A 26578-nucleotide genomic window follows, 5' to 3' on the forward strand; every position below is an offset into this window, starting at 1 on the left:
AGATAAACATACAAACGTCATCATCTTTGTTTGAGGAAATGAGTAATGCATATGTGCAAGTAAAGAAAATAGAGGAACCTTTGCTTTATTTTTGCATTTGCAAACATAATTAAAATGATCTTTTTTTCTTTTTTTCCACCCTGTCTTGTCAGGGAGCTTTTGCAATCAGACACATTTTGCTTTTCCGAGATTAGCGCTGCAAACGCTCTATAGGCTCCTCTCATTCATGTGTTTCTGCAATTACACATTTAAGTGTAACTCTGGGCTCGGTTTCCTCATATGAACTGGTCGCTTTCAGATCCTTCCCCAACATTTGAATTGGAAGTTCAGGACGTTGACTTGGCCTTTCAAAAAAAAAAAAAAAAACAAGATTCTGTGTAATGGATTTTACGCATTTGTTTCTAAAGCAGAAACGCCTGTAGGTTCAGTTGGAGCTACTTTTATGACCACCAACACGGTGAAGGTGCAGGGTGAAGCATTGAGGTGTGTCTCTGGTCTATGCTGAAATGACAGATGATGTGATTTTTTAAAATTACATTTGTGGTGGAATGCAGGATTTATTGTTCCATCAATAACAGTAAGACATCCGGCCTAACCTGGCACCGTAATGCTGGAATGAAATGCTTTCCTTTCTCTCAACTCATTTGAAGTTAAAAGTCAGATTTTGCTCTCATCCCTCCACAAGACATTGTTCTAACAGTCTTCTGGCTTGATCTTTATTGAACTGCACAGGCAGATGACCTCTTGGAGAAACTGACTCTGTTCCTGCGTACTTTGGTGGGATTCTTCATATGAACTATGCATCAGGTTCATCACCAACATTTCATGGATTAAGGTGAACCAAATGACTGGGTCAATCCAAAACATTAACCTGACTGTGACTATTTGACCTTTCCTTGGTAGAAAAACAACATGTGTTATGTAAGGTGCAAGACTCGCTTCCTCTTATATTGAGATACAAAATGTGCTGACATTTTTGTTATGAAAATGTTGCTATATTTCCAAATGGCCTGACGTTGGTAATGAATGTTTGTGACCTCCTGAACTGCAACACTCCTTACAGTTTGAGTGAACGTTCTTGGTCAACCACTTACCCCCCCAAAAATCCTGGGTATTAGTTGACTCCCTAGGAGTGGTTGACTCCCTAGTCTTTCTTGGGAAGTGGTTGACAAGGAAGTTTGAAAAAACTTCCTCTATTATCTATGCAACCTGACTGTATATTGGTGTAGTCCAAATGTGTTAACCTTGTGACCTTTTCCAGCCTGATGAGAATCAAAAATGCTAAAGTGTGAAGTTTTCAGGAGTCTTGTGTTTTTGTGCCATAATGCACTTCTGACCAAAACGTGCTGTGAAGATTAAACCCAGATAAATCTGCTCATCCCAGAGTTTAACATACTTCCCTCCCTCAAAGGTAAAATTCCTAAATTTTAAAAAATGACCACAGAAGAGTCAGCATACTTCACTTTCCTCTGGATTGGGTAAGTCTTAAGTGACCCAAGTCCTACGAGATGCTTCTATAACCCTTTATGGCAGCGGTCCCCAACCTTTTTTGCGCCACGGACCAATTTAATGTCAGACGATATTTTCACAGACCGGCCTTTAAGGTGTCGCGGATAAATACAAAAAAATAAAATGATACGACCAAGACAAAAACTGTGTATTTTGTAAATATAATAATAAACGCAAATTCATTGTGTAATTGTGTAACTTTATTGGCAGCGTACTTCTTAAATGTCCCTTAATGCTCTCTGGTCACTATGGTAACGCATAAATATTTCTTTCAAAATAAGACACACAACTAAAACACAGGAAAAGACCCAGGGAAACCGAGTTAATGATAAGAACCCTTAAAACCGCTAAACTTCACACCCGAGCTTCAACTCTCGCGGCCCGGTACCAAACGACACACGGACCGGCACCGGCCCGTGGCCCGGGGGTTGGGGACCGCTGCTTTATGGTGAAGATCAGCAACTCAGAAATAACCTTTGTTCATGCCATGATTCACTTTCACAAACATGCATCGTGTAGATCAGACACTGAGAAATCTTCTTTAAATAAAAACAAGACACTCACTCTCACATCTGTCATCGCTGAAAGCACTAGACTGGGAGTTCGTCTTCATATTAACATGTTTAATTTAATTTAATACAAAGAAAACAGAAAACCCCAACAATCATATGAGGTGAGGGGTGGAAGACAGAACAAGATGCACTATGGAAAAGAGTCCGGGATTAATAATGACTAATAATTAAATGCAGATTGGTGTGTAAAAACATAGAAAGTAGAAAAAGGTGAGTGAAGAACAAACAGTGCAATGTGGGAATCTCCCAGCAGCCTAGGCCTATCGCAGTGTAACTAAGGGAGAATTCAGGGTCACCTGATCCAGTCCTTTATCAAAAAGGAAAGTTTTATGGCTAAATTTAAAAGTAGAGAGGATGCCTCTCTCCCAAATCCAAAGTGAGAGCTGGATCCACATAAGAGAGGCCTGGAAGCTGAACAACTAATCCCAAAGGTTCACCTTCTAAGGTCAGTAGATCCAACTGACCACTCTGAGGATCCAAAAGCAGAAGCATGAAAACTTACAGCATTGAACTGAAAACAAGCTGTTTATTTAGGCGAGCAACACAAAAAGGGAAACCTAAAACTTGGAGACTCACTAAAATGATCTAAAGAACAAGGGGAGACAGCAATTATATATACAGACAACGAGACAAGGGAAGCAAACACTAAAAGCAAATCAAAGGGAAGGCTAACTCTTTTAGAAATAAAGCAGAAGGTGCAACAACTAAATAATGGATGAACTTAATACAGGAGACTTGGCACAAGGGAACAGAAAGAACACTGAGGGAAGAATTAAACTCAAACATCATACCAAATGTGGCAGGTTTGCAGTTTATTAGGATTAATTTCTGCAATGTAGACATCTATCAGGATTTTCTCCTAAATGCACACGTAGAATGAGGAATGGAAGACAATAGAAGCTTGCGACATTTGCCCTGAGGCACTATCAAAGCACGGCCCACTGATGAGAATAGTTTGGCTGATTAAATACAACTTCCAGTCTGAGTTTGGTTATCTCTTCTGCTCAGCTTTCGTAATAATGCCAGTAATCAAGAATCACTGGGTTCATGCCCCACTACCAAGTGACAAAAAGAGCAAAGGTCAACAAACTGTAGACGTAACTTGTGACCATGTCGACCATTGGCAACGCTGCAAACAGTTTGATAAAAGTAACCCAGTTCAACATGAGAAAATATTCCATAATACTACAAAGTGTAAAGTGTTATTGATAGTGTTTGTGACGATGTTGCTCTTTTTACTACAAACTATTAACTGAAAATAACTGGTTCTTGGTGAAGATATGCTGGGAACTGACAGGTTCTGACAATGATTTACTAGATCTGTTTTAACCAAGGTCATTTTAGGTGAACTGACAACACTTAGCAAACATTCAGAAACTAAGTGCAAACAGTGTCATCTAGTCCAAAAAACAACTTTGAAATTAAAAACCAATCCAGAGAGATCTTTTTACAGTTTAGCTACTGTAAATGTATTTGGTGATGCAGAAATGAGAACGTATACGAACTCTGAAAGCTTGTGAGTTTATACGTACACTGGAATCAACACCAAGGAAAGTTTAAGTAAAAGACATAAAGAAAGCTGAAAAATGCTGGCTCATGAAAAGAGCAGCAACTACAGAGATGATTACCATGATTTGATAACAAATTAATATCATCTCAATGAGGCTGACAATCAATTGTACACAGACACCAATATTTCTCCTTTTAAAAGGACAAACAATTTCGATAGCAAAAGTCCTTTAATGACACAGTTTTGATTAATGAGCACTCGTTTCTATTTGAATATATTTGTGCTAACAATACCGCTGTTCAGAATGTCTTTTAGCTTTGTCAACTCAGAAATTGGATGGTGTAAGTTTTAGGAGACGAGGGCGCCATGGTGTGGTGTTGTGCGGTAAGAAGAACATTCACCCTGTCTGATCTATCACCAAGTAAACTGTCACCAACTAAACCAGAAATCTACAAATCTATTATTTGACCACAATGGCGCTAGAGTGAGCTGCAGCGTGGCCTTTTTATGTTTCAGATATGCAGTTTTAAGTGTTACCTTAGTTATTTAATTCATTAATTCATTTTAATTTTCTTTACTTATGCTTTTAGCATGTACAGCACTTTGTGAACTCTGGTTTTATGTTAAAGTGCTTTATAAATAAAGGTGGTATGGTATGGTATGGTATGGTATGGTATGGTATGGTATGGTATGGTATGGTATGGTATGGTATGGTATGGTATGGTGTTTACAGCTACCAGCAGCATTTCCTGCAGAAAACTCCTTTCCTTGCAATGTGTCTTGGAGCTAACTTTTGTGAACTTCCATCATAGCATGGAAGGTAAAGGCAAACTTCCATTGTCGATGACTTAACAGCAAACATGCAAATTGAATTATCAAGAGAAAACAAAATGAAACATTAGTATGAATCATTCTAGCTCTTGTGGGTCTAACCACTGAGGGACTTCTCCAGCACACTGATCTAGAGTGGTAAACCAGATAAACCAAAGAAACCACTAGTGAACTGTCTCTGTGTGAGGTTGAAGATAACATAATCTGTGTCTTAGTCAACACGTTCAAAATTAACAAAATAAATCAAAGTATGGATCAAAGTACGGATTACTTTGATTACTTACAGGATTATTGTAAGTATCTGAAAATGAATGGAATGGAATCTGCAGCAGTACAGCACGGCAGAGATAAACGGATATGAACATTCACACCAAAGTAAAAGAAATCTGCAAAACTGCATCTGTGAAAGAGACAAACATCGTTTGAGGTTATTGCTTCCATCGATGTGGTTCACTGATACGGGCGCTTCCCAGAGAAGCGACCAGAGGCCAAAATGGGTGACTGTTACATTTACAAGAGCCTAACTTGTAATTTGAACAAAAGAATTTCATGTTTCTATCATGAACAGAATTAAATCGTGAAGGATCTGCATAAAATTCAACAACTTAATTTATTCTTTCTTTATTCCATCTCCTATGTGGGTATGAGTTTCTGTGAGTTTGACTCTATTTATGTGTTTTGTTGTATGTATATCGTCATAAGTGTTTTGTGAGTGTTGTTGCTCATCACAACAATCAGATAGGCTCATGGAGTTTTTAAAAATTGCAGACCTAATATTGCACTCTCCTTGGCATATCAAAACACTAATATGACAAATATTTTACGTACTGTCCCGTCATATGTACTAAATATACTAAAGTAGTGCGCGGTGAGCGTATTCTGGGGAACCTGGACGATGCTATTCGAACGAAGGCGGAAGTTAGTACCAGTGAATCCTCTTGCATTCGTTTTTTCGTCTGTCATCTTCTCGCGATATTACAGTAGACTGACTCTGGTTATTGCAGAGTTGAGTCTCTACGGCAACATAAAAAAGCAGTGCCGACGAGCTGCGGTACTATCGCTCATACATTTCCTTGTCCTGTTGTTATTGAGACCTGACAAACCAGATCCTGCGCGTGCTGTGTTGGACGGTATCATTTTGTACAGGTGAGCGGCTTCGGTTTATTTATTATTATTATTATTATTATTTTTTTTTTTTAACTATGTGCCCTGCTAAATAACTGCACAGGACTGACACTCATTATGATTTGAGATAGCGTGACAGCGAGCGCGTTACATATAATGTTAATGCACGTCAGTTAGAAGCGCTTTGACATCGTGTTGAACTTTCCTCTGGTAAAATCAACATCAGCTTCGTTGTTAGATTTTTATTGTGCTATCAGGGTAAAGTTCATGTAATCCTTGTGTAAATAGTCTTTTAACTTATTGCAGATATATCAGAGTGATTATCTATTATGATCATCAGTGTTGGTTGTAAACTTCTTATGCAAAATGCTGTGTAACACTGACTGGACCTAAAACACTCATGTAAGGAATGATGTCACTGCTCTTACTTCCAGATAAACTCTGGACAATGGTTCTATTATGCAATCATGTTGCAACGCCTTTTAAAGTTCCAGCTGACTTTTGATCACATGTAACCCTTCATGTTGGGTATTTTGCTCACATGGTGTAATGGATCTCACTGCTGATTGTATATGGTGTTATTACTGCTCCTCCAGACACTGAAGATGTCCCTGTCTGGCTGGGTATGCGTAGTAACTGGTGCCTCCCGGGGCATTGGCAGAGGAATAGCTCTACAGCTGTCTGAAGCAGGAGCCACAGTCTACATCACAGGACGCCAGGAGAAGACTCTGAAGCAAACTGCTGCACAGGTGGGCTTTTAACACTTGGAGTCTTCTAATAATTAGACAGGGAGGCATTTTTAAATGCAGCTTATTGTATCGTGGCTTTCATTTGTGATTAGTGGAGTAAGTTCTGAAGTAAAGCAGATCCTCCCCTTATGTCCCATATCAGTGTTGCAGCTAAAGTGTTGGCTCGTTCTGCTATGTTATTATTTTTTCACTGTTGACACAGGTGACGGAAAGGGGTGGGAACTGTGTACCAGTTATCTGCGATTCCTCAAAGGAGACCGACATTCAAGGACTGTTTGAGCGAATTAGACAGGAACATAACGGCAGACTGGATATACTGGTTAATAATGCCTATTCTGGAGTACAGGTTGGATCACTAATGCTTTATCATTTCCTGGTAGAATTATTTCAGAAGCACCTAATATGGAGTAAATCTGCGTGAATGAAATGACATATGTGCTTTACTTTAACAAAACACGTGGTATTGTTTCAGGATATCTTTGAGAACATGGGTAAGAAGTTCTGGGAAACTGAGCCTTCTATTTGGGATTCCATCAACAACGCAGGCCTCAGGTACTGTGTGCTTGGGTGTTTAATCATGAGATAACTCACTCATTGTGAGCAAACGGCATCCTATCATGTAACAACTGGCCAATACACAGATGCTAGAAAAAAAAGTTATATATTAATATTATTAATAATATTTGCAGGTCATTAAATGAAATAAGTATTTGATCCTCAAACAAAACTTGAGTACTTGGTGGAGATATCCTCGTTGGCATGCACAGCAGTAGGATGTTTCTTGTAGGCAAACACCAGGTATACATGCATCTCAGGAGGGATTGTGGCCCACTTCTCTTTACACAAATGACTTCTGTTTGGCAACTCAGAGCTTCAGCTTAGAGATCTGGCGACTAGCTAAGCCACTACATGACCTTAATGAGCTTCTTATTTAGCCGCTCCTTTGTTGGCTTGGTGGTATTTGGATCATTGTCATGCTGGAAGACCCTTCATGACCCATCTCCAGTGTTCTGTCTGAGGGAAGGAGGTTCTCATTCAGGATTTTAAAGTCCACGGTCGTGTCCATTGGCCCCTCATTGCAGTGAAATTGTGTTGCATGTTTAGCAGAACAACAGCCTCAAAACATAATGTTTCCACCTCTGTGTTTTTGACCATTGGTCACCATCTCTTTGGGTCATATTCCTTATATTTCTTCCTCCAAACACAACGAGACCTTAAGTTTTGGTTTCATCTGACTACAGTACTTCCTCCAAGCTTTATTAGACTCATTAAGGGCCTGTTCATGTGCATTCTTGAGAAGGGCAGATTTCAATTCATTACAGCATAGTGTGTTACCATTGGTGTTCTTGGTGTCTTTTGAGATGATCCACTACATGATCCACTACCATACTGTTCAACTCTTTGGAAGTGAGCAAACTTACAAATTCAGCAGGAGATCACATGATGCACACAATCCAACCTAGAAATGTTTTGAAATAAAGTAAATGGTAGAAATATTATATGACTTACTTAAGTTTTTCGACATCTGGCAGGGGGCACTATTTTTTCTCAGTTTACGCAGCCCGGTTGATGGTGGCTCAAGGTCGGGGTTTGATAGTGACCATTTCTTCTTTTGGAGGGATGCGGTACCTCTTCAATGTGCCATATGGTGTTGGTAAAGCTGCTGTAAGTTGTCTTCTTGATCAAGTATAACATGTGTTACTGATATTACTTTCTGATTGTTTTAAAGGCCTTTATTTTTTGTGGTTTGTTCCCAGTGCGACAGACTGGCATCAGACATGGCTATCGAGCTACGCCGCAGAGGTGTAGCTTCTGTCAGCCTGTGGCCAGGAGCGGTAAAAACAGAACTGGTGTCTCAGTTGATACTGGCGAAAGAGTCACCGTCTAAGGTAGATTCCCTGTAATGAAAACTCCTTTTTCTGGTTGCTGCTTCAATTGTAAGCTAAACTTGTGTTTTTTGCTTTTTTTTCTCCCCAACAGTTTAAAAACGTTTTTGCTGATGGAGAAACCACAGAACTGAGCGGGAAGTGCATTGTTAACATGGCAAAAGGTACAACTTCAGAAATTGGTGCTCACCTCACAGTGAGACTGTTAAATAGACACCAACACCCCCCTGATGGACATTAAAATGTCTTTCTGGGAGTTATTGTTTCTAAGAAACAGATACCTTAAATGCTGAGGAATTCTCAAGAGTATTTTGAAAATGCTTTTTTAAGTGCACGCAAAGAAACCATATTTTGATTTCCTTTTTGGCCGACAGATAAAAATCTGATGTCACTGACTGGGAAAATACTCATGACTTCTGATCTGGCAAGACGCTATGGAATAAAAGATGTCGATGGTAAATTTGTGATTTCTTTTTTAAGATTTGAATATCTTAAACTTCACTACTTGGCGCTTAACAAATCTATTACGCAAGCTTTATGTCCCAGTTGCTCTAACATATCAGTACTGGTAATAAGCAAAATAATTTTGAATGTATGGTCAATCCACCAGTGTGCACAAGCTCTTTAATCGAAATTATATTTGTAATGCTAAAATATAATTATTGTTGTTGTCCATTAACTTTCAAGTGTACTGTTTTACAAAAATCAGAAAAAAATGTAAAGCACATTATTATTTTTTGATTAACAGGCCAAATTACAGTTATTTACTAACATCCTTAAACGGGAAAATTAGTTTTAGTGGTTGAATGTTATGCTTGATTCATTTCTCAGAGAAACCCAGTGTAGCGGCTCAAATTTGGGAATAAACACGTGAATTATTTTGTTATTTTCTTAATAGATACCATAATTTATTTGTTTTAAGCAAGTTTTAGACAGACTTTTAAATATTGGTGGTCTAATAAAGTTTATTAAGAACCGTACTCTGAACTTATTGTCTGCTTACCCACAGGGCGAAGTGTAGCTGATTACACTTCGATTAAATACCTCCTGTCCCAGGTCCCGTACCTGTCCTGGCTGTCGGTTGCCGTGCCCTCATTTGTACGTGTGCCACGCTTCGTGATGACCCTGGCATTCAGCCGGTTCTAAAGATTTCCTACATAAACTCTCTAATGGCAGTGTTGTCTACAGTCGCCATTTTGTTTACTAACAGTTGAAGGGTGACGAAAGACTTAAGATGAGCACTTTTTTTTAAAGGAATGTTTATCATTTTACATATGTGCACACACACAAACACACACCCCTGTGTAAGTACTTAATGACTGTGATTCTGTGGTGGTGGAGGTAAATGAAGTAAACACAAAGGATGTCCCTGTATAATTTTCCTCAGATGAAGACACAATGTGAAAACCTGAATGTCTTATTATAACTACATATTATGGTTTTCTTATATATTACGAAGCTACGAATGATATTTCAGAAACACAAGTGTATTTTGCACTTATTTTTGCATTTTATAAAAACTGTATTACGTATTCTGGACACACAGTACTGCTAATACTGCACCTGGCTGGCTAAATAACAACCAGTTAAATAAATGAGTGCTAACCTGTTGCTGTTTATTTGTTTTTTGTTTTTTCAAAATATCAAAATTGAAAAAAATCTAAATTGAAGATTTTTTATTTGCAGACATTTAAAAGAATGAAGGCTTAAGTTATCTTGGCTTTACTTGTCCGATCTAGCAGTTATGCCCATCTTTTATAATATTCATGCTTCCAGGTCTGACAAGTGAAGCCAATGTGGAAATGCCTTTCTTTCTAATAACCAAGAGGGGGCAACTGTTACATGTAGAAAAACAAGACCTCCTGTGATATTCTATGGTAATACAGCCATTATTTCCCTTGCTCTGTGCCTATGTCAACACTCTCATGGTCCCCAGTAGAATCACAGAGCAGGACAAGCTAGTTTTTAAAATGTGATTGACTCGTCATTAGCCAAAGAACAAACAATCTCCCTAAATTTCACAGTCAGATCCATCCTGTGCTCATGATGCCTAGAAATGCACAGCTTGAGATTTCACAGCAGGACTTCCCTAAGCAAGGACTGATACCACAGAGCTGTGTACTTCCAACTTGTCTGCAGTTGCAAGTATCACAAAGATGGTTTTGAGAATGTTGAACAGTGTTTCTGTGAATTTCATCTGTGGACAGACTTTATTAACACAACAGTGTTACAAGGTGAAGTCACAAAACATGAGAGGTGTGAAACGTGACAGCTGTTCAGAGATAAGTGTAGACCATGAACTCAAGAACTTCAAACACGTGTACATCAGTAAGATAAACCCTTACTTCTGTTGTTAGTTTGCGAGTTCACACAGAGCCACTTTAAAAATATATATACCGAAATCAAGTCTGTGCAATGCAAGTTGTTGTGTTTACTAAATATTAAATATTCAGTGAACTGTTCTACTTCATTTCTCTGTGTTTCGTTAACTTGTAAACCCACAGATGGCCAAAGGTAAGGATCCTAAATAGTTTGTAAAACCAGGATCAAAGAGCCGGTTCCTAACGGGAGTTCCTGGAAGAGAAAACAAACAAAAAAAGATGCTGACGAGAAGTACTCCAAGTCAGGCGGGGAGAGTTGATGGATGACCAAATGATCAAATTTACCAACATGACTGTAGTCGGAAATCACATCAAATTTTTGTCGGCCGCTTAGGACAGCGGGAGGGCGGAGGGGAGCTCTGATGGGTGGTTGACGTGAAACTGTTTAGCCTACTGTTAGTGATATATTATACAGGCGCTTCCTCCCTCCAATCCAAGGCCTGCTTTTCATGGACTGGCACACCCACACCCCGCCGTCACTGTTGGAGAGTCAGTTGGGCCTTCTGGTCTTCCTGGTCCTCAGCTCCGCCTCGCCTCGATCTGGCCGGACAGGGGAACCACTTCACAGTTAAAGAACAAAAGCAACAACGGGAGGACCGAGTGGCACGAAATAACGGCGGCTCGGATTGAGAGTCTCACGGATTGGAGCTTTGTGCCGTCTTCGGCAGGAATTAGCCGACGACTGAACTCCTAGAAAACGCGACAAACTTGGTCGCCTCGGATCTTTGTATCCTGACCGTAATCCGTCGAGGTGCTTGATAAATAAGACAAGGGTCAAACAAACGGACGGACGGTATCGTTTCCCAGCTCTGCCTTTAAACTTCGGCCATATAAAGCGAGGTGCCAGGGGGGAAACCTGATTTTCTTCGCTTTTCCTTTCGCTCAAACGGACCTCGGGAATAAAAAAAAGGGCTTGTTTGGCATTTTTTGGTAAGTTTATTTTTATGTTTCACTGAAGCGTGTCTGACGACGAAGTGCGCCTGTGCAGTGTGAAGCGTTTTAGTTAGTACGCCATAAAGAGGGGGGGGGGGAGACGCTGGACTGCTATTGTAGCTGACACGGTCAACATTTTTGAACTTTTGGAGCTTTTTCTTCCGCGAAAACAAAAACATGGTGTCTAAACTCCCAACGGTTTAGCGGGTAGGGGGATGAGTAAGACATGAAATATATATTTAAAAAAAAAAAAAAAGATTGTGGGGGTCGCCACATGATCTCATCCCCGTGGGTTTAGTCTACCACCAATGAGTAATTCAGTGATTTCATAATTGTTAGCTAATGTTTGTGTTACACTTCAGCATTTCTTTTGTGGTTCAGGCGACCTAATCGCCGGCAGTGGCTTAACCTCGCAACTAAATGCGCAACTATTGCTCTTCCAAATAAAGATTAGAGCCTTCCAAATTAAGAGTAGCCTTCATATTATGAAACTGTACGTTGTGAGGTGTCTCCACCCCTGATTGATATAATTGAATAAAGACTGCAGTGGGACAAAATGTCAAACAGTGGTCTAGCACTTATACTGAATCACTGTTTCATGTATGTAATAGAAGCTTTTGTGAATAGTTGGAAGCAACACCTGTTGCTTAAAAGCAATTTGATAATAATGGTATTAATCACCTTAGAACTACTTTAACTAGGAATATTTGATTGTTAATAGTGTGTCTGGACTTAGACTCGAGTACGACAATGCAAATGTTTTGGTGGCTGCCTTTGTGAAGAGGCTACACTTATCTCTTCGAACTGAGAACTTGGAAGTGGAACAAAGCCTGAGTGGGAAGGGGCGAGAAAGCAGACTGTGATGGATTGCTCATTCTGCCCCCACCCTTTGCAGCCAGTCCCCCCACTCATACAAAACAAAAGTCAGCCATCACACTCTGGGGGAGGGGAGACCCAGTCTGGATAGAGTGTACCACTAGTTTCATTGAGAGTTCAGAATAAGGAGAGCAGGGTGGGGGTGGCAGCTGTCCCATAATTGACTTTGAGAATGAATGAGAACATGGCGATCTTAAAACATCTGAGTCTGTACTCTTGAGAGGACGTAGGCCTTCCTTTTGCGATAATCTTGTCTTTAGTTTAAACAGTTTGGCAGCTGGGAAAAGCACAATACTAAATTATGGTTTCTGATTCTTTTCTAGGTGAAAGCACACATTTTGATAGCCCAGATGGCTACATACACTGAACATAACGGCAGACATGGACTACCTTTGGACATGAAGGAGATGCTAGAAGAAAAAGTAAAGACAGAATGTGAAGAAAACCTTGAATCCAAATGCTCATCCAAGGATTTGCGTGACTCTCCCTGCTCAGCTGAAAGCAACACAAGTGGGGTGGCTAGTTTCACCACCAACCACAACTCTGTTGTGTGCCTGCCTCTAGTGTCAGAGGGACTGAAACTGGTATGGACACAGTCTGATCAGACCCGTGAACTCGACACCATCCCAGAGCTGGTCAAAGCCTTCAACTTATTTCCCTACCCGTCGTCTCGGGAGGTTAGCGCTCTAGCCCGGGTCTGTGCCTTGCCACTGGACAAAGTTAAAGTGTGGTTTATGGTGCAGAGAATTAAATATGGAATTAGCTGGTCCTCGGAAGAAATTGAGGAGACACGGCGAAAGCTGGCAGTGCCGGAGCTTTGTGATGACTCAATTGAAACAAATGAGGAAGACAAAATGAAAAACAACACAAGTTATGAGGAATTGATAATTGAAGACAAGGATAGTGAAGAAGAGGAGAGTGCTCTTTCTAACTACCCACCTCAGACAAACGGCCCAAAGTGTGAGTCACTAGATTCATACAAGCCAGCCAAATCCAGCACACCGTGTTTCAGCTCAACCCTCCCACCGCCTCAGGATTCGTACTTCTACCACCCACCAGCAGACACGCCAGCAGCCGATGTTTCCTTTGACCTTTCAGATTCTTCTCCACGACAGCACCGCCATGGACGCTACAAAAAGTCTAAAGCTCAGCTTGCTGCCCTTCGCAAAAGTTTTCTAAGAGAGAACTGGCCTGCAGAGGCAGAGCTTAGACGCTTGCAGGAAGAAACGGGGCTGAGCCGTAACGACATTCGTAAATGGTTCAGTGACAGTCGTTACCAGCTGCGCGTCGGTCGAGGAAGCCTGGCAGCAGCCCAGAACTTTTCTCAGCAAGCTGCTGTGGGAAGTAAACATGATCAACAGTCTCAGCCTCTTCCACTTATTACTCAAAAGTCTCGTCAGCTGAATGGGGCGAAAGGCCATGAGCCAGCACGTAGCAATGGGATTAGAAATTCACACTTCTTCCAGACCTTTTTGTCAAATAGCCTGGAGGCATTTGGGGAAAGGGTTCTTGAGGCACAAGGGCACGATGTTATTGAGGATCTTTCAGGGGAAGGAGACACTTTCAAAGATGAGGAACAGTGTGATGAACGACCCTTACAGTTGACAAAGACTTGCAAGATTGAGCCAGATGTTCCCCTGGAACCATTAAGTATATCCAAATACTCTCCTTATTCTTCCCCCTCAGACAGCCCACCATTGTCTGTCTCACCTAACAAACCATTTTCAAATAAAATCACCACATCAAAGAAGCTAGGCCAGTCAGCCAAAACCAGTCCCTCCACATCTACATCCCCTGCCCTCACTCCTGCTGGGCGACCAAGAAAGACCAAGGAGCAGTTGGATGTGTTAAAGCAGCATTTCTTGCGTTGCCAATGGCCTAAGAGTGAAGACTACACTGAACTTGTTAAGCTTACTGGTTTGCCACGGGCAGATGTTATTCAGTGGTTTGGGGACACACGCTATGCTGTCAAAAATGGCCAGCTGCGCTGGGTAAAGGGGGTCCGTGATCAGTTCTTGGCAGAGCTGGCTTCCCAGCAAAGCAGCTGCGGTTTAACAAACGGAAGTGGAACATCCTCTCGGCCCGGGGGTAGCCGTAAACGAAAATCTCAAGCAAATGGAAGGAGTGCAGATTCCCCAGATATCCAGCCGTTGGTTACCTATTACCTTTCAAATGGCACACTACATGAAAAAGACCTTGATTCTCTATGCAAGAAATCGAGAATGAGCTACCAGCAGGTGCGGGATTGGTTTGCAGCTCAGGACGTTGGGGAAACTGAGCAGGAATCTATTGTTGTTACTTAATAACATTTCTACAAGTTGAGGTGCTCTTCAAATAATTTGCACCATGAAGCATAAATATTACTTTGGTTAATATTGCTTTAACTGAGCAGGTTTGTAACATTCAGTCTTCCCACTACAAGCCCAAAGTGAGGTTTGTGTTTTATATGTGCTGCATTCCCTGCTTTCCCTAATATATTTGGACTTGAAATATTGTGCTGCCTACATTACTGTAAATAGCGCAGCAACTTGTACACTGGTTTGCTTTATTTTTTGAGCTTATTATTTTTGTTTAGATATCACTACAGAATTTCTAGTATATTATGTAGTTTTATAATTTAAATTGGTTGTACATTTGGTACCTGACTGTAGCAAACAACCTACTGCTCCATAAAATGTCTACATTGACAAATTTGTTGACTGATCACTGTGTGTAACCATTCCTTTATAGCCAACAAGTCCTCATCATGAAAAGCACACTGGACATGTACACTTTAAATTGATGTCTTGCACTTTGGTTTATGATCCTGCTGCCGTTATGTTAATTAAATCCAATTATTTCACAGAACATAAATTCCTAATTGTACAGTGTTGTTCTTGATACTTTTAAACTCCTCACTTTTCTTTTTAAGTTACAGAAAATACAGCTAAATTTAATAGCTACAGCGTATTTTTGAAACACATTCCTCAATATCCATTTAGTCTCTCTGCTGTAATTCTTAGTAAATAAATAGCTTGCATACAAGTGCACCTTTGTGACAGTAACAGTCAACAGTACTAAGAAGCAGCAGACACATCAATGGCATACAAACACCAACCCACTCATTGATTCAGTTTTGGGTTTTTTTTGTTTTTTTCTTTGGTTCCCCCCCCCACCCCTATTCTGTCTTAGTAGTTAACTTTCAGGTTTATAATATAGACAAAAACAGTACTGTGTAATCCAAAGAAGTTTTGTTTTTCAGATAACATTATGATTCATAACCCAAGCATTATCAAATTGTCTTATCAGTTTATGTATTTATTAGTTATTTCCTTCATGGCTGTGTTTGAGAGATGAAAAATGTTTTAGTTGACATACCAAGAATGAAGTGGGCTTTAAACAGAGTCCGTTTAGTTTCTTAGAAATGCCTGGACAAAGGCTGGAAATGTTACGAAGCAGTGTGCATCACTTTGTTTTGTCATCCTGTTAGTCAGGAAAAAGCTAATGTGTCATACTTTGGGGAAATGTTCATAGCATGTAGTGTCCTCCTTGGTTGATGTTCTCTTTTTTTTTCCCCCCCTTGTTGGAAAACTTCTTATTTGCACATTTGTGTCACTGGAAACCAGTAAAGCATTGACCTTTATAACTGTGTGCAAAGTTTTTTGTTGTTGTTGTTCAATGTACTCTATGAATATATCTGACTATTTATTTTTAATCCATGTTAAGTTTTGTTGTGAGTGTGAACCACGTGAAATTAATGCATCAGCAGTGTACTTGCAGAAAGATTACGATGACTCCAACTAAGTTGTCAGTTTAATTCCTTAACAGAACAACATAGTAATATCAACTTCCATTAAAAGTAAAACAATTTATACATGCCTTTTTGTTATCAGGGCAAAACCACACAACAATTTCATAGTCCTAATGCACAAATCTCAACTAATGAACGCATCCAGGGGTGTAAATAGACATTTAATCAGTGCCTAGGTGACTGAACTGATAATCCACTTATGAACTGTAAAAGACCAGGAGTCTGGGTTCTGGGGATGAAAATGAACTGACTCAGTAACGTGAAAATATCAAAAGCTTTTATAAATCTGCTACAATGTTTGATAAAAGTTAGAATTTGTAAGTAGCTGCCAGGTAACTTTTCCCTCACCTGGTAGGTGTGCTTAATGATGTAGGTGTTCCTTTTTAAAACAAAGAGAAAGATTTTGATTGGGGATTGGAGGCGCACAGTATCCAATTTGATACAGCACATTTTCCAGTTTGATCACAGCATCCATGGCAGAGCTAAAAGAGTGTGTTTGCAGCCACACTTACTGTATTCATGAAGAGAACTATGGCTGGAAACTGAAGCAGCTGATCCAGGAGTCTGACAAAACACAAGCACAAGAAAGTTTCCTTTGGTTTTTAATTTTGTAACTTCAACATTCTAAATGGAACCTTCAGTAGTTTTAATAGCAAAATACTTGATGTACTTGTTAAAGCTGATTTTTGGTAATGAGTGAAAAAAAACTTTCAGGTTTTATATCTCATGGAAGCTCGTTTTTTATCATGGAGGTACCATGAAGGAAAACACCATTCCCTTGTTTTATCAGCAACTCAGCCACTTCAACAATTGCGTACAGGTCCATAGACAGACTTATATGTTTACAGGTTTAGTCAAATCTTTAGTAATTTCAAACACATAATCCCCCCCCCCCCCCCCAAAAAAAAAAAAACAAACAAACCCCAAAACAATTCAACAACAAACAAACAAGCAAAAACATTTAGATCATTAAGTGTGACTGCCTGGTTTATAGTCGGCTGTGGGCACAGACAGCTGGAGAAACGACAGCCGATTAGACATTCCTGCTTTACATCTGGGCACATGTGTGCCTGGTGCATAGTAATGTAAATTCTCCACAGATGAGTCTCCACAGACACAGAAACCCCCCTCAAAAAACAGACAGGCATGTGGACCCTCGTGCTTACTGTATGTCACAGACACCTAAGCGTCCTTGGACTCAGGGACACAGAAAGTAGAAAACCCGCTTTTAAGCTGTGCCTTTTAGCTTCATAGTTCAACTAACCCTTCCAGGCAGCTCTTATTTGTGTGGTGACAGTAGATGAGACGACACATTAGGTTTATTAACAGTTGTAGCTCAAATCCGTGATGTTTAAACCAAGGAAGGGGGTTAATTTAAGCCCAGCTGGGCTTGAAATACACTTGTGTAAACCCTAAAGATGACGTTGATGATGAAGATGGTAAGTTTATGCCTTGAGAACAGAAACTGCTGCTTGGCAGTTAAAGCTGGAGCCTGAAAATGCTCACAAAGCTGACTGCATTCAACATTATTTACGAAACAGATGAGAACAAATTATTAGCTCTCCTATGAAATTTAACCTACTAGGACCTGGCATCCACATATATAGACATCACATTTTGGGGTGTCTAGACCAGTGGTTCTCAAACTTTTCACAGTGAGTACCACTTCATAAAATATATGGCTCTTGAAGTACCACCCTTACGGCCGAAATTGAAGTACAGTAGTATAGGCCTATTTAACACCACATACAGTTTACACAAGACAATTTTATTTCTTATATGAATGTTATTTATTTTAACTGTCATAAACAGGATGTGACGAGTGATAATAATAACAACTGTACTGTATTAAAACATTCACAGCAGGTGGGATGTCCAATCTTTAAGTGAAGACCTGATGAAACCTGCTTCCGGGTCCAAACTACTCTTCATTTATTATGTCTGCTGTGTTTTTAACATGTTTTAATGCTTTGTATCTTGTTCTATTTAATCTGAACAAGCCCATAAAAAAAGTTATCACTGTTGGCCTCTCTCAGTTTTTATCATCACTATTCATTTTAAAGCTCAGTTTTAAAAAACCTTACGATGTAACAACAGCCCAGCCCATGCAGCAGTATATTAATGACTAGCCTTATATTGCAGTTGTTCTCCTGTCTGAAGTTTGGTCCATTTACTGGAGTTCATCCTCCAGTATTACTGTGTTTATATTATGCTAACCATAGCGGTGTAGCCCACACATCATTATATACCAGCTAGCCCAACTTCAGTAACCTTACAAACACCACTGCTGTTTAGTTTTCTGTCTTCATTTATGTCGGAAGTGATAGCAGAGCTGTATGTCTTAATTTTTGCTGTGGCGGTTAAGCTGCTGAACCTCCTTCGTGGTTCGTGCACGTCAAAGCTCACTTTGCTCTTCGTGGCGTTTCAGCCGACGACACGAAATAGCATCATGTGGTGGCCTCGCTGTCTACCCGCTGTGTGATGACCCTCCTCCAGGATCCGCCCACCTAAGCGAAATACACCGCTCTCAAGGCTCTTCTGGCTCCGGCTCCCAGAAGAGCCTCGGGAACTTTCGTGTCGTCTTTGCATACCTCTACAATGGTATATTATTTAATCTTTAAAAAACTGGGAGATTTCCCACATACCACCAGAGAGAGCCCAAGTACCACTAGTGGTACGCGTACCACAGTTTGAGAACCACTGGTCTAGACCACAATACTAAATTTTGCTCTACAAGGGCCTGATATCCACTTACAAGGACATTATACTGCCACTGTTCTATTGAAATTTAAAACGAATGTCCTCTTATCATTTTTATCAGAAACGACATCAGGTAAAAAGACAATTCTTTATTTTTACATTCATCAGGTGCCAATCAGCCCAAATCGGAAAGAGATATTAAAAATGCATGCCATGAAAGAGTTTGGGTCTTAGGAGCTTAAAGTAACTTTTTCTGAGAATCCTTTTTAAAGGCTTGAAACTTTCCTTTTTGATAGTTTATAGTAAGGGCTGGATTAGGTGACCCAGAATCCTCCCTTCGTTATGCTGCACTGGTGGGCTTCCCATGATGGGCTGAGTGTTTCTTCGTCACTCACCTTTCCCCCTCACTATGTGTTTGCACACCACTCTGCATTTAATTATTAGTCATTATTCCTCTCTGGCTCTCTTCCACAGCGCAATTTTTGCCCCGTCCTTCTCCCCTTATTTCCAATCAGTCGCGGCATATAAAGTGCCTCAAGGTGACTTTTGTGATTTGGTACCATATAAATAAAATACAATTTATCTGAGTAACTGACTATTAGCTATTATAAGGAGAGGTAATAATGCTGATCTGGTAGTTTTTGGTGTCTGTGATGTAATTGTGTTTCTGTGTGCAAAGTAAAATAATGTAGGGATCCTAAATAAAATTAGAAAGTTTGAATAAGCTGTGATAGAAATGCATTTCTTTGTTTAACAGCACTTGGGAAATTATTTTTAAAAAATTGTCAATTTTCATAGGAGAGCAAATAATTATAAAATAATAAATATAATATAATAATAGTTGTATTATATAGGTTTATTATTATTATAATATAATCATAGTTGTCAAACTCAATCTAATACTTTTTACCTTACAGTTATTTTTTAAGACAAACATGTCTTGATATATTTTCACTTTTGATCTGTATTTCCTTCACAAGTGCACTGCGAGCACACATTTATATGAAATTTTAGTCTGATATATTTGGTCATTAAATTTAGGTTCAATAAAATAATACACTGGGTAAAACTGGAGACTTACATTGAGGGAGAGACTAGGACCTCTGTGCATGTTCCACCTCTGGGACTCTGCTGAGCCTATATGACTGACACACATATATCATATTTGAACAGTCACATGATACAAAGAAAGAAATCAACTACAACATGACAATAAGATGCTTACCTCATGGTTCTTGAACGAGGCGTAACTAGAAAAAAAAGAAAAACACAAGCTCAACATGAACATGAACCAGAAACGATTAAACTAAGCATCAGCGGTTAAACTGTAACACTTCAATCAACACAAATCACTGGGGTTACCTGGGGAGGTGACAGCCACAGGGAGGGACATCCTCTGAGTTCTGTAAATGAATGGGTTATTACTGCTTCATTTAAAAACTACAAATGAAGTGAACATGTTAAAATGAAAAAGAACTTTTACCCTTCAGTTTGAAATTGTCCTGGAGAGAGCTGCAGAGCAGAAGAAGATTCATTCAGATGAATCTTTTTGGTACTCTTGTTTTAAAAATTAGGCTTTTGAAGACTTACCCTCCATTGTGAAAGTGGCTTTTTAAATTCCATAGTTTCTTTCTTCACCTCTAAAAGCTGCTTTTTTAAGTCAGCATTCTCTCTTTGCAGGTCTGAGAGTTGCCTTGAAATAACAGAAGAAGAAGAAAATCACTGCAGTTGGATGGTTTTATTTACACTGCCACAGAGGAAATAATAGCAGACATTAAAATCACCTGTAACTCTGCTCGGTGACTTCTTTAAGGCGTCTTTCCAATTCAGCAGACTTGTGCTTGAATTGTGCCATGACTCTCTCCATCTGCATCTGCTGAAAGATGACAATCTGGGAACATGAAGACATTGTTACTAAATGATAATTCTGTGAAAAATGAACAAATCAAGTTTGACTAGTGGGTAATAGCTCCGAGTTTCCCAAATAATCATAGCAGAGAGATGCATTTCATTTTTCAATCTGTAGCTAATGACATACCAAGTTAATAGTAATTGACTGCATACACAGGTATTTAACAACCCGCTATAACAATTAAAAGGCACAGAGGCAATGGGGCTTGAAGTGGCACGATCTGATATCGTCGTGTTGGTGTTGTTCCCACATCATCATAATAAATGTTGTTCCAGGTTCAACATTGCAAGTGACCAATCACATTGTTGTGACGTAATACTTTTGCGGGTTTGGAAAAAACACTGTAAATAAAAATCTACATAACTTGCGAGAAACCGCCTCTGTCCGCCGATCCAGCAATTTGAATTCTTTGCATTTCAGGATGCTGTTCTTTAATAAACGGTAAGCATTATACATATTGTCCTTGCAACATTGGAATTTCATAAATGAATGAATGGCTTGGCTTGCAAAAGTATTACGTCACAACAATGTGATTGGTCACTTGCAATGTTGAACCTGAAACAACATTTATTATGATGATGTGGGAACAACACCAACACGACAATATCAGATCATCCCTTGAAGTGCATGCTGCCTGGCAGGGACAGACCTGACACATGTGCTCTAGCCGTGATTGGATGAGCTTCACTGGGTCGTTGAAAAACATTTTTTCCTGCGGCTTCATCTGAAGCAGAAATACATCCACATGACAAAGAATGTTGGATGTCTGAATTAAAGTCAAACAGTAAGCTGCTCTGATTACGTCAGACTCACCAACCTCATTGATAGCCAGATAGCTGCAGCTGGCCCCACATACAGTGCACGGATCTAAAGCAGATGGGGGGGGGGGGGGGGGGGGGGGGGGTTTAGCAGCCTCAAACTTTGAGTTGCACTGCATCACAGTGGAGACATACTCATGAGGAAGTCTAGTTACAGCTCAGAAGCAAATGAACTCTCTCACTTGATTTAACGCATGCTTCACAGAAAATGTGGCCACAGCTGGACGCGGCAAACGTGGATCCTCTTCTTTTGAAGCACTGGTTACAGTGGAACCAGACCATTTTTGTGTTTCCTAAACACACACATACACACAAAACAATCAAACAGACACAAGGTTATTGCCCAGTTTACTGCAGAAGAACTGGCCCTTATTTACCTCCCCTTCTTTTTGAGCCAGAATAAACTGTTGCACACGCACCTGTCTTTAATAGTTTCATGGGACTCTTAAAAAAACAGCTGCGATCTTATTATCTGCAAGACCCCCATCAGTGCAAAATTTTATACCACACTCTTTTTGTACAGCTTTTTTTTTTCCGTCCTCATATTACACACTGGTAGCTGCAGGTAGTCCAACTTAGAAACAGAACTTATGTGTTGTCTTGCACACAACTCAAAATTACTCACATGAAATAATTACATAAAAGCCAAACCAGAGTTCAAAGGTAGGAAGGATAAAAGGTGATGGAAAAGGAGTAGCATGAGAAGAGGAAGCCCAAGAATAGTAATTTCAGATGAAACATGTCCAACTGTGGTAGAGCATGTTTTTCTTCTGGGAGTGGTTGGTTAACAAAACATTTTGAGGGGATTTTTTATTTCCTTCTGTGTATGCTTTAACGTCATTCCTGCGTGTACAGTGGAATCTTTTTTTTTAAACTTTATTAATCAAAATACTCAGTCTGCAGAGGCTTTCACGAGAGACGTCAGGATTTTATTCGAGCTTAACAATGCATATTTCAGTCTTTATATTAACTTATCAATTTGTATCCCTTCATTTAAAAAAAAAATACTGAACAGAAGTAATTTAAAAATATATTCTCAATGAATCCCTCTCAGTTTCCTCAATTACTCACTACAAAGGTGACTCTGACATTAAGCTAAAAAAAATGGCTTTACTCACTGAAAACTAAGTTAAACTCAAACTGTCACAAAGTATTAGCTTGCTAGCTAATTAGCTTAAGTTGTAGAAAACGGCGCTCAATCAGCCAAACAACTGGAAACACTGGACACTGGCAAAACACTAAAAAGAAAGGACCCTCATATTGGCTTCCTTTTTTTTTTTTTAGGTGTCTTTCTAACCTTACCTGCTACACGGAGCCGCTGCTTTGACACAGGAGCAGTTAGCTCAGCAGTCCCCGCCTCGGGAACCCGGTCTGTGTTGTGATTGGCTAATGAATGGTGACGTACGTGAAGTCTGTATTACGTACACTTTCTCTTAAAACCAAGATCCGAAGTGGAAACGTTTAGAATAAGACCGTGCTAGGATTTACTATACACAAGTTCTGCTTCTCAAACAGCAGTCAAGGATATCATGCCTACCATCTCCAGTTTAATCACTGTTTGGCTATAAATATTCGGAAGAATTTCCTGTCCGATTAACATAAGACGTGAGGAACACGAGGACGCTGTGAAGCTTGTAAGTGCTCTCTGTTCCCAGGAATCTCTCTAGAAATACACTGCTCAAAAAATAACGGGAACACAAAAATAAGACATCCTAGATCTGAATAAATGAAATATTCTTATTAAATACTTTGTTCTTTACACCGTTGAATATGCTGACAACAAAATCACAAAAATTTTCAATGGAAATCATATTTAGCAACCCATGGAGGTTTGGATTTGGAGTCACACTCAGTATGAAAGTGGAAAAACACACTACAGGCTGATGCAACTTTAATGTAATGTCCTTAAAACAAGTCAAAATGAGGCTCAGTGTGTGTGGCCTCCACTTGCCTGTATGACCTCCCTACATCGCTTGGGCATGCTCCTGATGAGCTGGCAGATGATCTCCTGAGGAATTCCCCAGACCTGGGCTAAAGTTCCTGCCAACTCATGGACAGTCTGTGGTGCAACGTCGCGTTGGTGGATGGAGCAAGACGTGTCCAAGAGTGCTCAATTGGATTCAGGTCTGGGAACGGGCAGGCCAGTCCATAGCACCAATGCCTTTTTCTTGCAGGAACTGCTGACACTCCAGCCACATGAGGTCTAGCATTGTCTCACATTAGGAGGAACCCAGGGCCAACTGCACCAGCATATGGTCTCCAAAGTGTTCTGATGATCTCCTCTCTGTACCCAATGGCAGTCAGGCTACCTCTGGCGAGCACATGGAGTCCATTTGATTGTTTGAGCAGACACACACACACTACCTGAGCCACTTGTGTGGGTTGTAGACGCCATCTCATGCTACCACTAGAGTGAAATCACCTCCAGCATTCAAAAGTGACCAAAGCATAGGTACTGAGAAGTGGTCTGCTGTCACCACCTGCAGAACCTAGGTCTTGCTAATTGCCTATTTCCCACCTTTCGCCTATTCCATTTGCACAACAGCATGTGAAATTGACTGTCAGTGTTGCTTCTTGCGTGGACAGCAGTTCAAGTATGCTGGTGGTATTGCCTAGAATTCATATAGCATATTTAAAAATAAAATTTTAAAAGCCTCGTTTATAGTCACTTTTATTCCATGTACTGGAGTCTTTAGTCAACTCCCCTACAGCTTTCTTAGAATTAGTTGTCCCATTAGTTGCAAAATGCATGCCTTTGGATTTTGCTAGTTTGTATTTGAACATTGATCGCTCAGTACATTTTTGAATAACTGAATTAAGAGACACCCATGAATACTTAAAGGAAAGTCATTTATTTACGCAGCTTTGATACAATTGCACAGATCTGAAATGCAAAGAAGCACCGACAGCCTGGAAGTTAAAAACCTCAGTTGAGCCTGAAGTCACATGGATGGAGCCATTCTTGAGAGCCGTCCGAGAAGAGGATGTCTGTACCACTATTTCAAGGAGAAGCTTGCCTTAGTGACTCATTCTAATCTGTGATAGTGAGTGGACCAAGGACTACGTTTTGTACTGCACCATGCTTCCCTGTGGAAAAAAAAACAGTGTTGAGTCCTGTACAGCAAGAGCACAGTTATAAAAGTGTAGAAATGTATACCTGTCACTAGATCCCTCGTCTTTCTGGCCTTGCAGCTGGACTCACAGCAGTCACATAGACTGCTGTGTGAAGGGTCGTCAAGCAACTCCCAACTGAAGTAGGCAGGAAGAAATAATCACTGAGCTTCTGCCGATTCCAGGACAATTTAGTCATAGCTCAGCATTCAAGCTGAACTACAACATATCCAGTACTACAAACTACAGAGTCAAGTATGCGCTTTACCCATAATCTTTGATGTAGTGGCAGGCCTTCTTAGTATTGCCAAGTCCGTTGGGATCCCAAGCCACAAGGCTGCAATGAATAAACACCTGCAGGATGTATAGTATTCCACGATTAACCAACAATCTGCTTCGTTTCCTACATTCAGTTCTTGCAGTTAAAGACATTTACCTCTCCTCCCACAGCAAACTTGAAGGCTTGAAGGGATAGCCGGATCTCTGAAGTCTTTTGCCTGGGTTCAAATTTTGAGCGCGATTTCTTACTGTCGACAAGACATCTGAGGTTCAAGAGAAACAGATTATTTCAAGGTCTAGTCAACAAGAATACCCAAGTCAGTGCTTCTTGATAGCACAAGTTTACCCCTTGTTGGTGATTAATGGGTATAGAGAACTTTCAGGCTGCAACTCAGGTGTGGTGGCAGCGACACATTCATCAATGAGTAGCAGCAATGGCTGATGGGTCTGCTGCTCCACGCTAGCCATGATGGCGATGATTGAGCCCAGAGGGAATCTTGTAGATTCAGCATGGCCTGAAAAGTTAACTAGATTTACACAGAACAAGGTGAGTCGCAGGAATGTTTAGGACTGCTTCTATTTTCAGGCACTTTCAGATACCCACCATTCATGAGTCCAATATGAAATACTAGTTCTTCTAAACCATAGGTACTAAACACTGGCTCATAAACCAGGGGGTACCAATCTCTGGGCCTGCATGAAACAGGTTAAAAGGTTGCATTTTTTTATTATTAAACATACATTTGCTTTTTTGTTCAGCATTCCATGTTACAACATGTCCACTTGCCTCTCAAATTCACAGACAATCAAGTCAATGTACGAAGGGATGACAGAATTAGGTGGGGTAATGTACGTCAGGTCATTGGCGTAGATTAGTCGTTTGCCAGTAACCTGTGGGGAGGAAAGATGAGTCACCAACCTGTAGGGATAGACGGTTCTTTCATGCACATAGTTCTGGGCTACTCACAAGCCTCCTGAAGTTACAGTCATTGAAGTCCACAGTGAAAACAGCTTCCCTGTCTGTGAGGCTTGTGGGAAAGCAGCTGCCCAGACGGAGCAGTGAAGTGTCCATCTGAGATCTACCGTCTGTCCACACCAGTGTCACAAAACCACCTTTACAATCCAGTTTCATGTCTAAGTAGAGAGGGAGGCAGCAAAGGGGATAATTAAAAACATAAAATTCTTACCCTTAAATTCTAAAAAAGAAGCTATTTCTCATTTAGACATTACCTGCATTTACTGAACCTCTTGCCACCAGGCCCAAAACAGCTACACAATACCAAAGGGAGGCCATGATGACTGAACACTTGGTGCTGGTGCCACTGGTGTTTTTATTCTCTTACTACAGGCTAATCAACAAAACCAGGTTCACCTGCTGTGTGTTCGCAGCTACAGGTGCAGCAGCAACAAGGTGTTTGCAATAAAGAGTTCAGTTGATTTTGATGTGATGTGAGTCACATGATGCAAATCTTAATATTTGTCCAGTTTAGTCAGTTTCACATCACATTACGATCATGAAAGCAGTAGTACTGTAGTCTGAGAAGGTAACGAGATGTTATATCAGTATGTGGCAATTTCAGATCTAGACAGTCAAAT

The 26578-nt window shown here is 40.2% G+C and overlaps 4 protein-coding genes across 4 annotated transcripts; 2 read left to right on the forward strand and 2 right to left on the reverse strand.

Moving 5' to 3' along the window:
- Positions 1 to 5415: 5415 nt before the first annotated feature.
- On the forward strand, positions 5416 to 9792 carry dhrs1 (dehydrogenase/reductase (SDR family) member 1). Its single transcript, XM_085388789.1, has 9 exons — positions 5416 to 5568; positions 6144 to 6296; positions 6499 to 6642; positions 6769 to 6848; positions 7829 to 7961; positions 8054 to 8185; positions 8277 to 8346; positions 8557 to 8637; positions 9192 to 9792. The coding sequence occupies exons 2-9, from the start codon at positions 6153 to 6155 to the stop codon at positions 9326 to 9328; spliced, it is 921 nt and encodes a 306-aa protein (XP_085244915.1). The 5' UTR covers positions 5416 to 5568; positions 6144 to 6152; the 3' UTR covers positions 9329 to 9792.
- A 1262-nt stretch (positions 9793 to 11054) lies between these two features.
- homeza (homeobox and leucine zipper encoding a) lies at positions 11055 to 15225 on the forward strand. Its single transcript, XM_085388788.1, has 2 exons — positions 11055 to 11493; positions 12696 to 15225. Exon 2 carries the CDS (start codon positions 12723 to 12725, stop codon positions 14673 to 14675), a length of 1953 nt encoding a protein of 650 aa, XP_085244914.1. The 5' UTR covers positions 11055 to 11493; positions 12696 to 12722; the 3' UTR covers positions 14676 to 15225.
- Positions 15226 to 15987: 762 nt separating this feature from the next.
- Positions 15988 to 22962, reverse strand: LOC146648647 (E3 ubiquitin-protein ligase RNF212B-like). The gene is made up of 13 exons (XM_085388790.1): positions 22895 to 22962; positions 21775 to 21885; positions 21592 to 21641; positions 21424 to 21498; positions 20647 to 20753; positions 20453 to 20555; positions 20346 to 20374; positions 20225 to 20265; positions 20088 to 20112; positions 19944 to 20007; positions 16675 to 16726; positions 16511 to 16541; positions 15988 to 16391 (listed from the first exon to the last, which is right to left on the reverse strand). Exons 2-13 carry the CDS (start codon positions 21872 to 21874, stop codon positions 16328 to 16330), a joined length of 741 nt encoding a protein of 246 aa, XP_085244916.1. The 5' UTR covers positions 21875 to 21885; positions 22895 to 22962; the 3' UTR covers positions 15988 to 16327.
- Positions 22963 to 24438: 1476 nt separating this feature from the next.
- Positions 24439 to 26549, reverse strand: LOC146648648 (zona pellucida sperm-binding protein 3-like). The gene is made up of 9 exons (XM_085389262.1): positions 26213 to 26549; positions 25950 to 26116; positions 25770 to 25873; positions 25587 to 25675; positions 25329 to 25509; positions 25140 to 25245; positions 24972 to 25057; positions 24750 to 24841; positions 24439 to 24679 (listed from the first exon to the last, which is right to left on the reverse strand). The coding sequence occupies exons 1-9, from the start codon at positions 26274 to 26276 to the stop codon at positions 24624 to 24626; spliced, it is 945 nt and encodes a 314-aa protein (XP_085245388.1). The 5' UTR covers positions 26277 to 26549; the 3' UTR covers positions 24439 to 24623.
- Positions 26550 to 26578: the final 29 nt, after the last annotated feature.

This window comes from Rhamphochromis longiceps, linkage group LG18 (genome assembly GCF_057381845.1).
Source record: "Rhamphochromis longiceps isolate RC_006_pf linkage group LG18, R_longiceps_female_GT1.1, whole genome shotgun sequence".
Lineage (NCBI taxonomy): Eukaryota > Metazoa > Chordata > Actinopteri > Cichliformes > Cichlidae > Rhamphochromis > Rhamphochromis longiceps.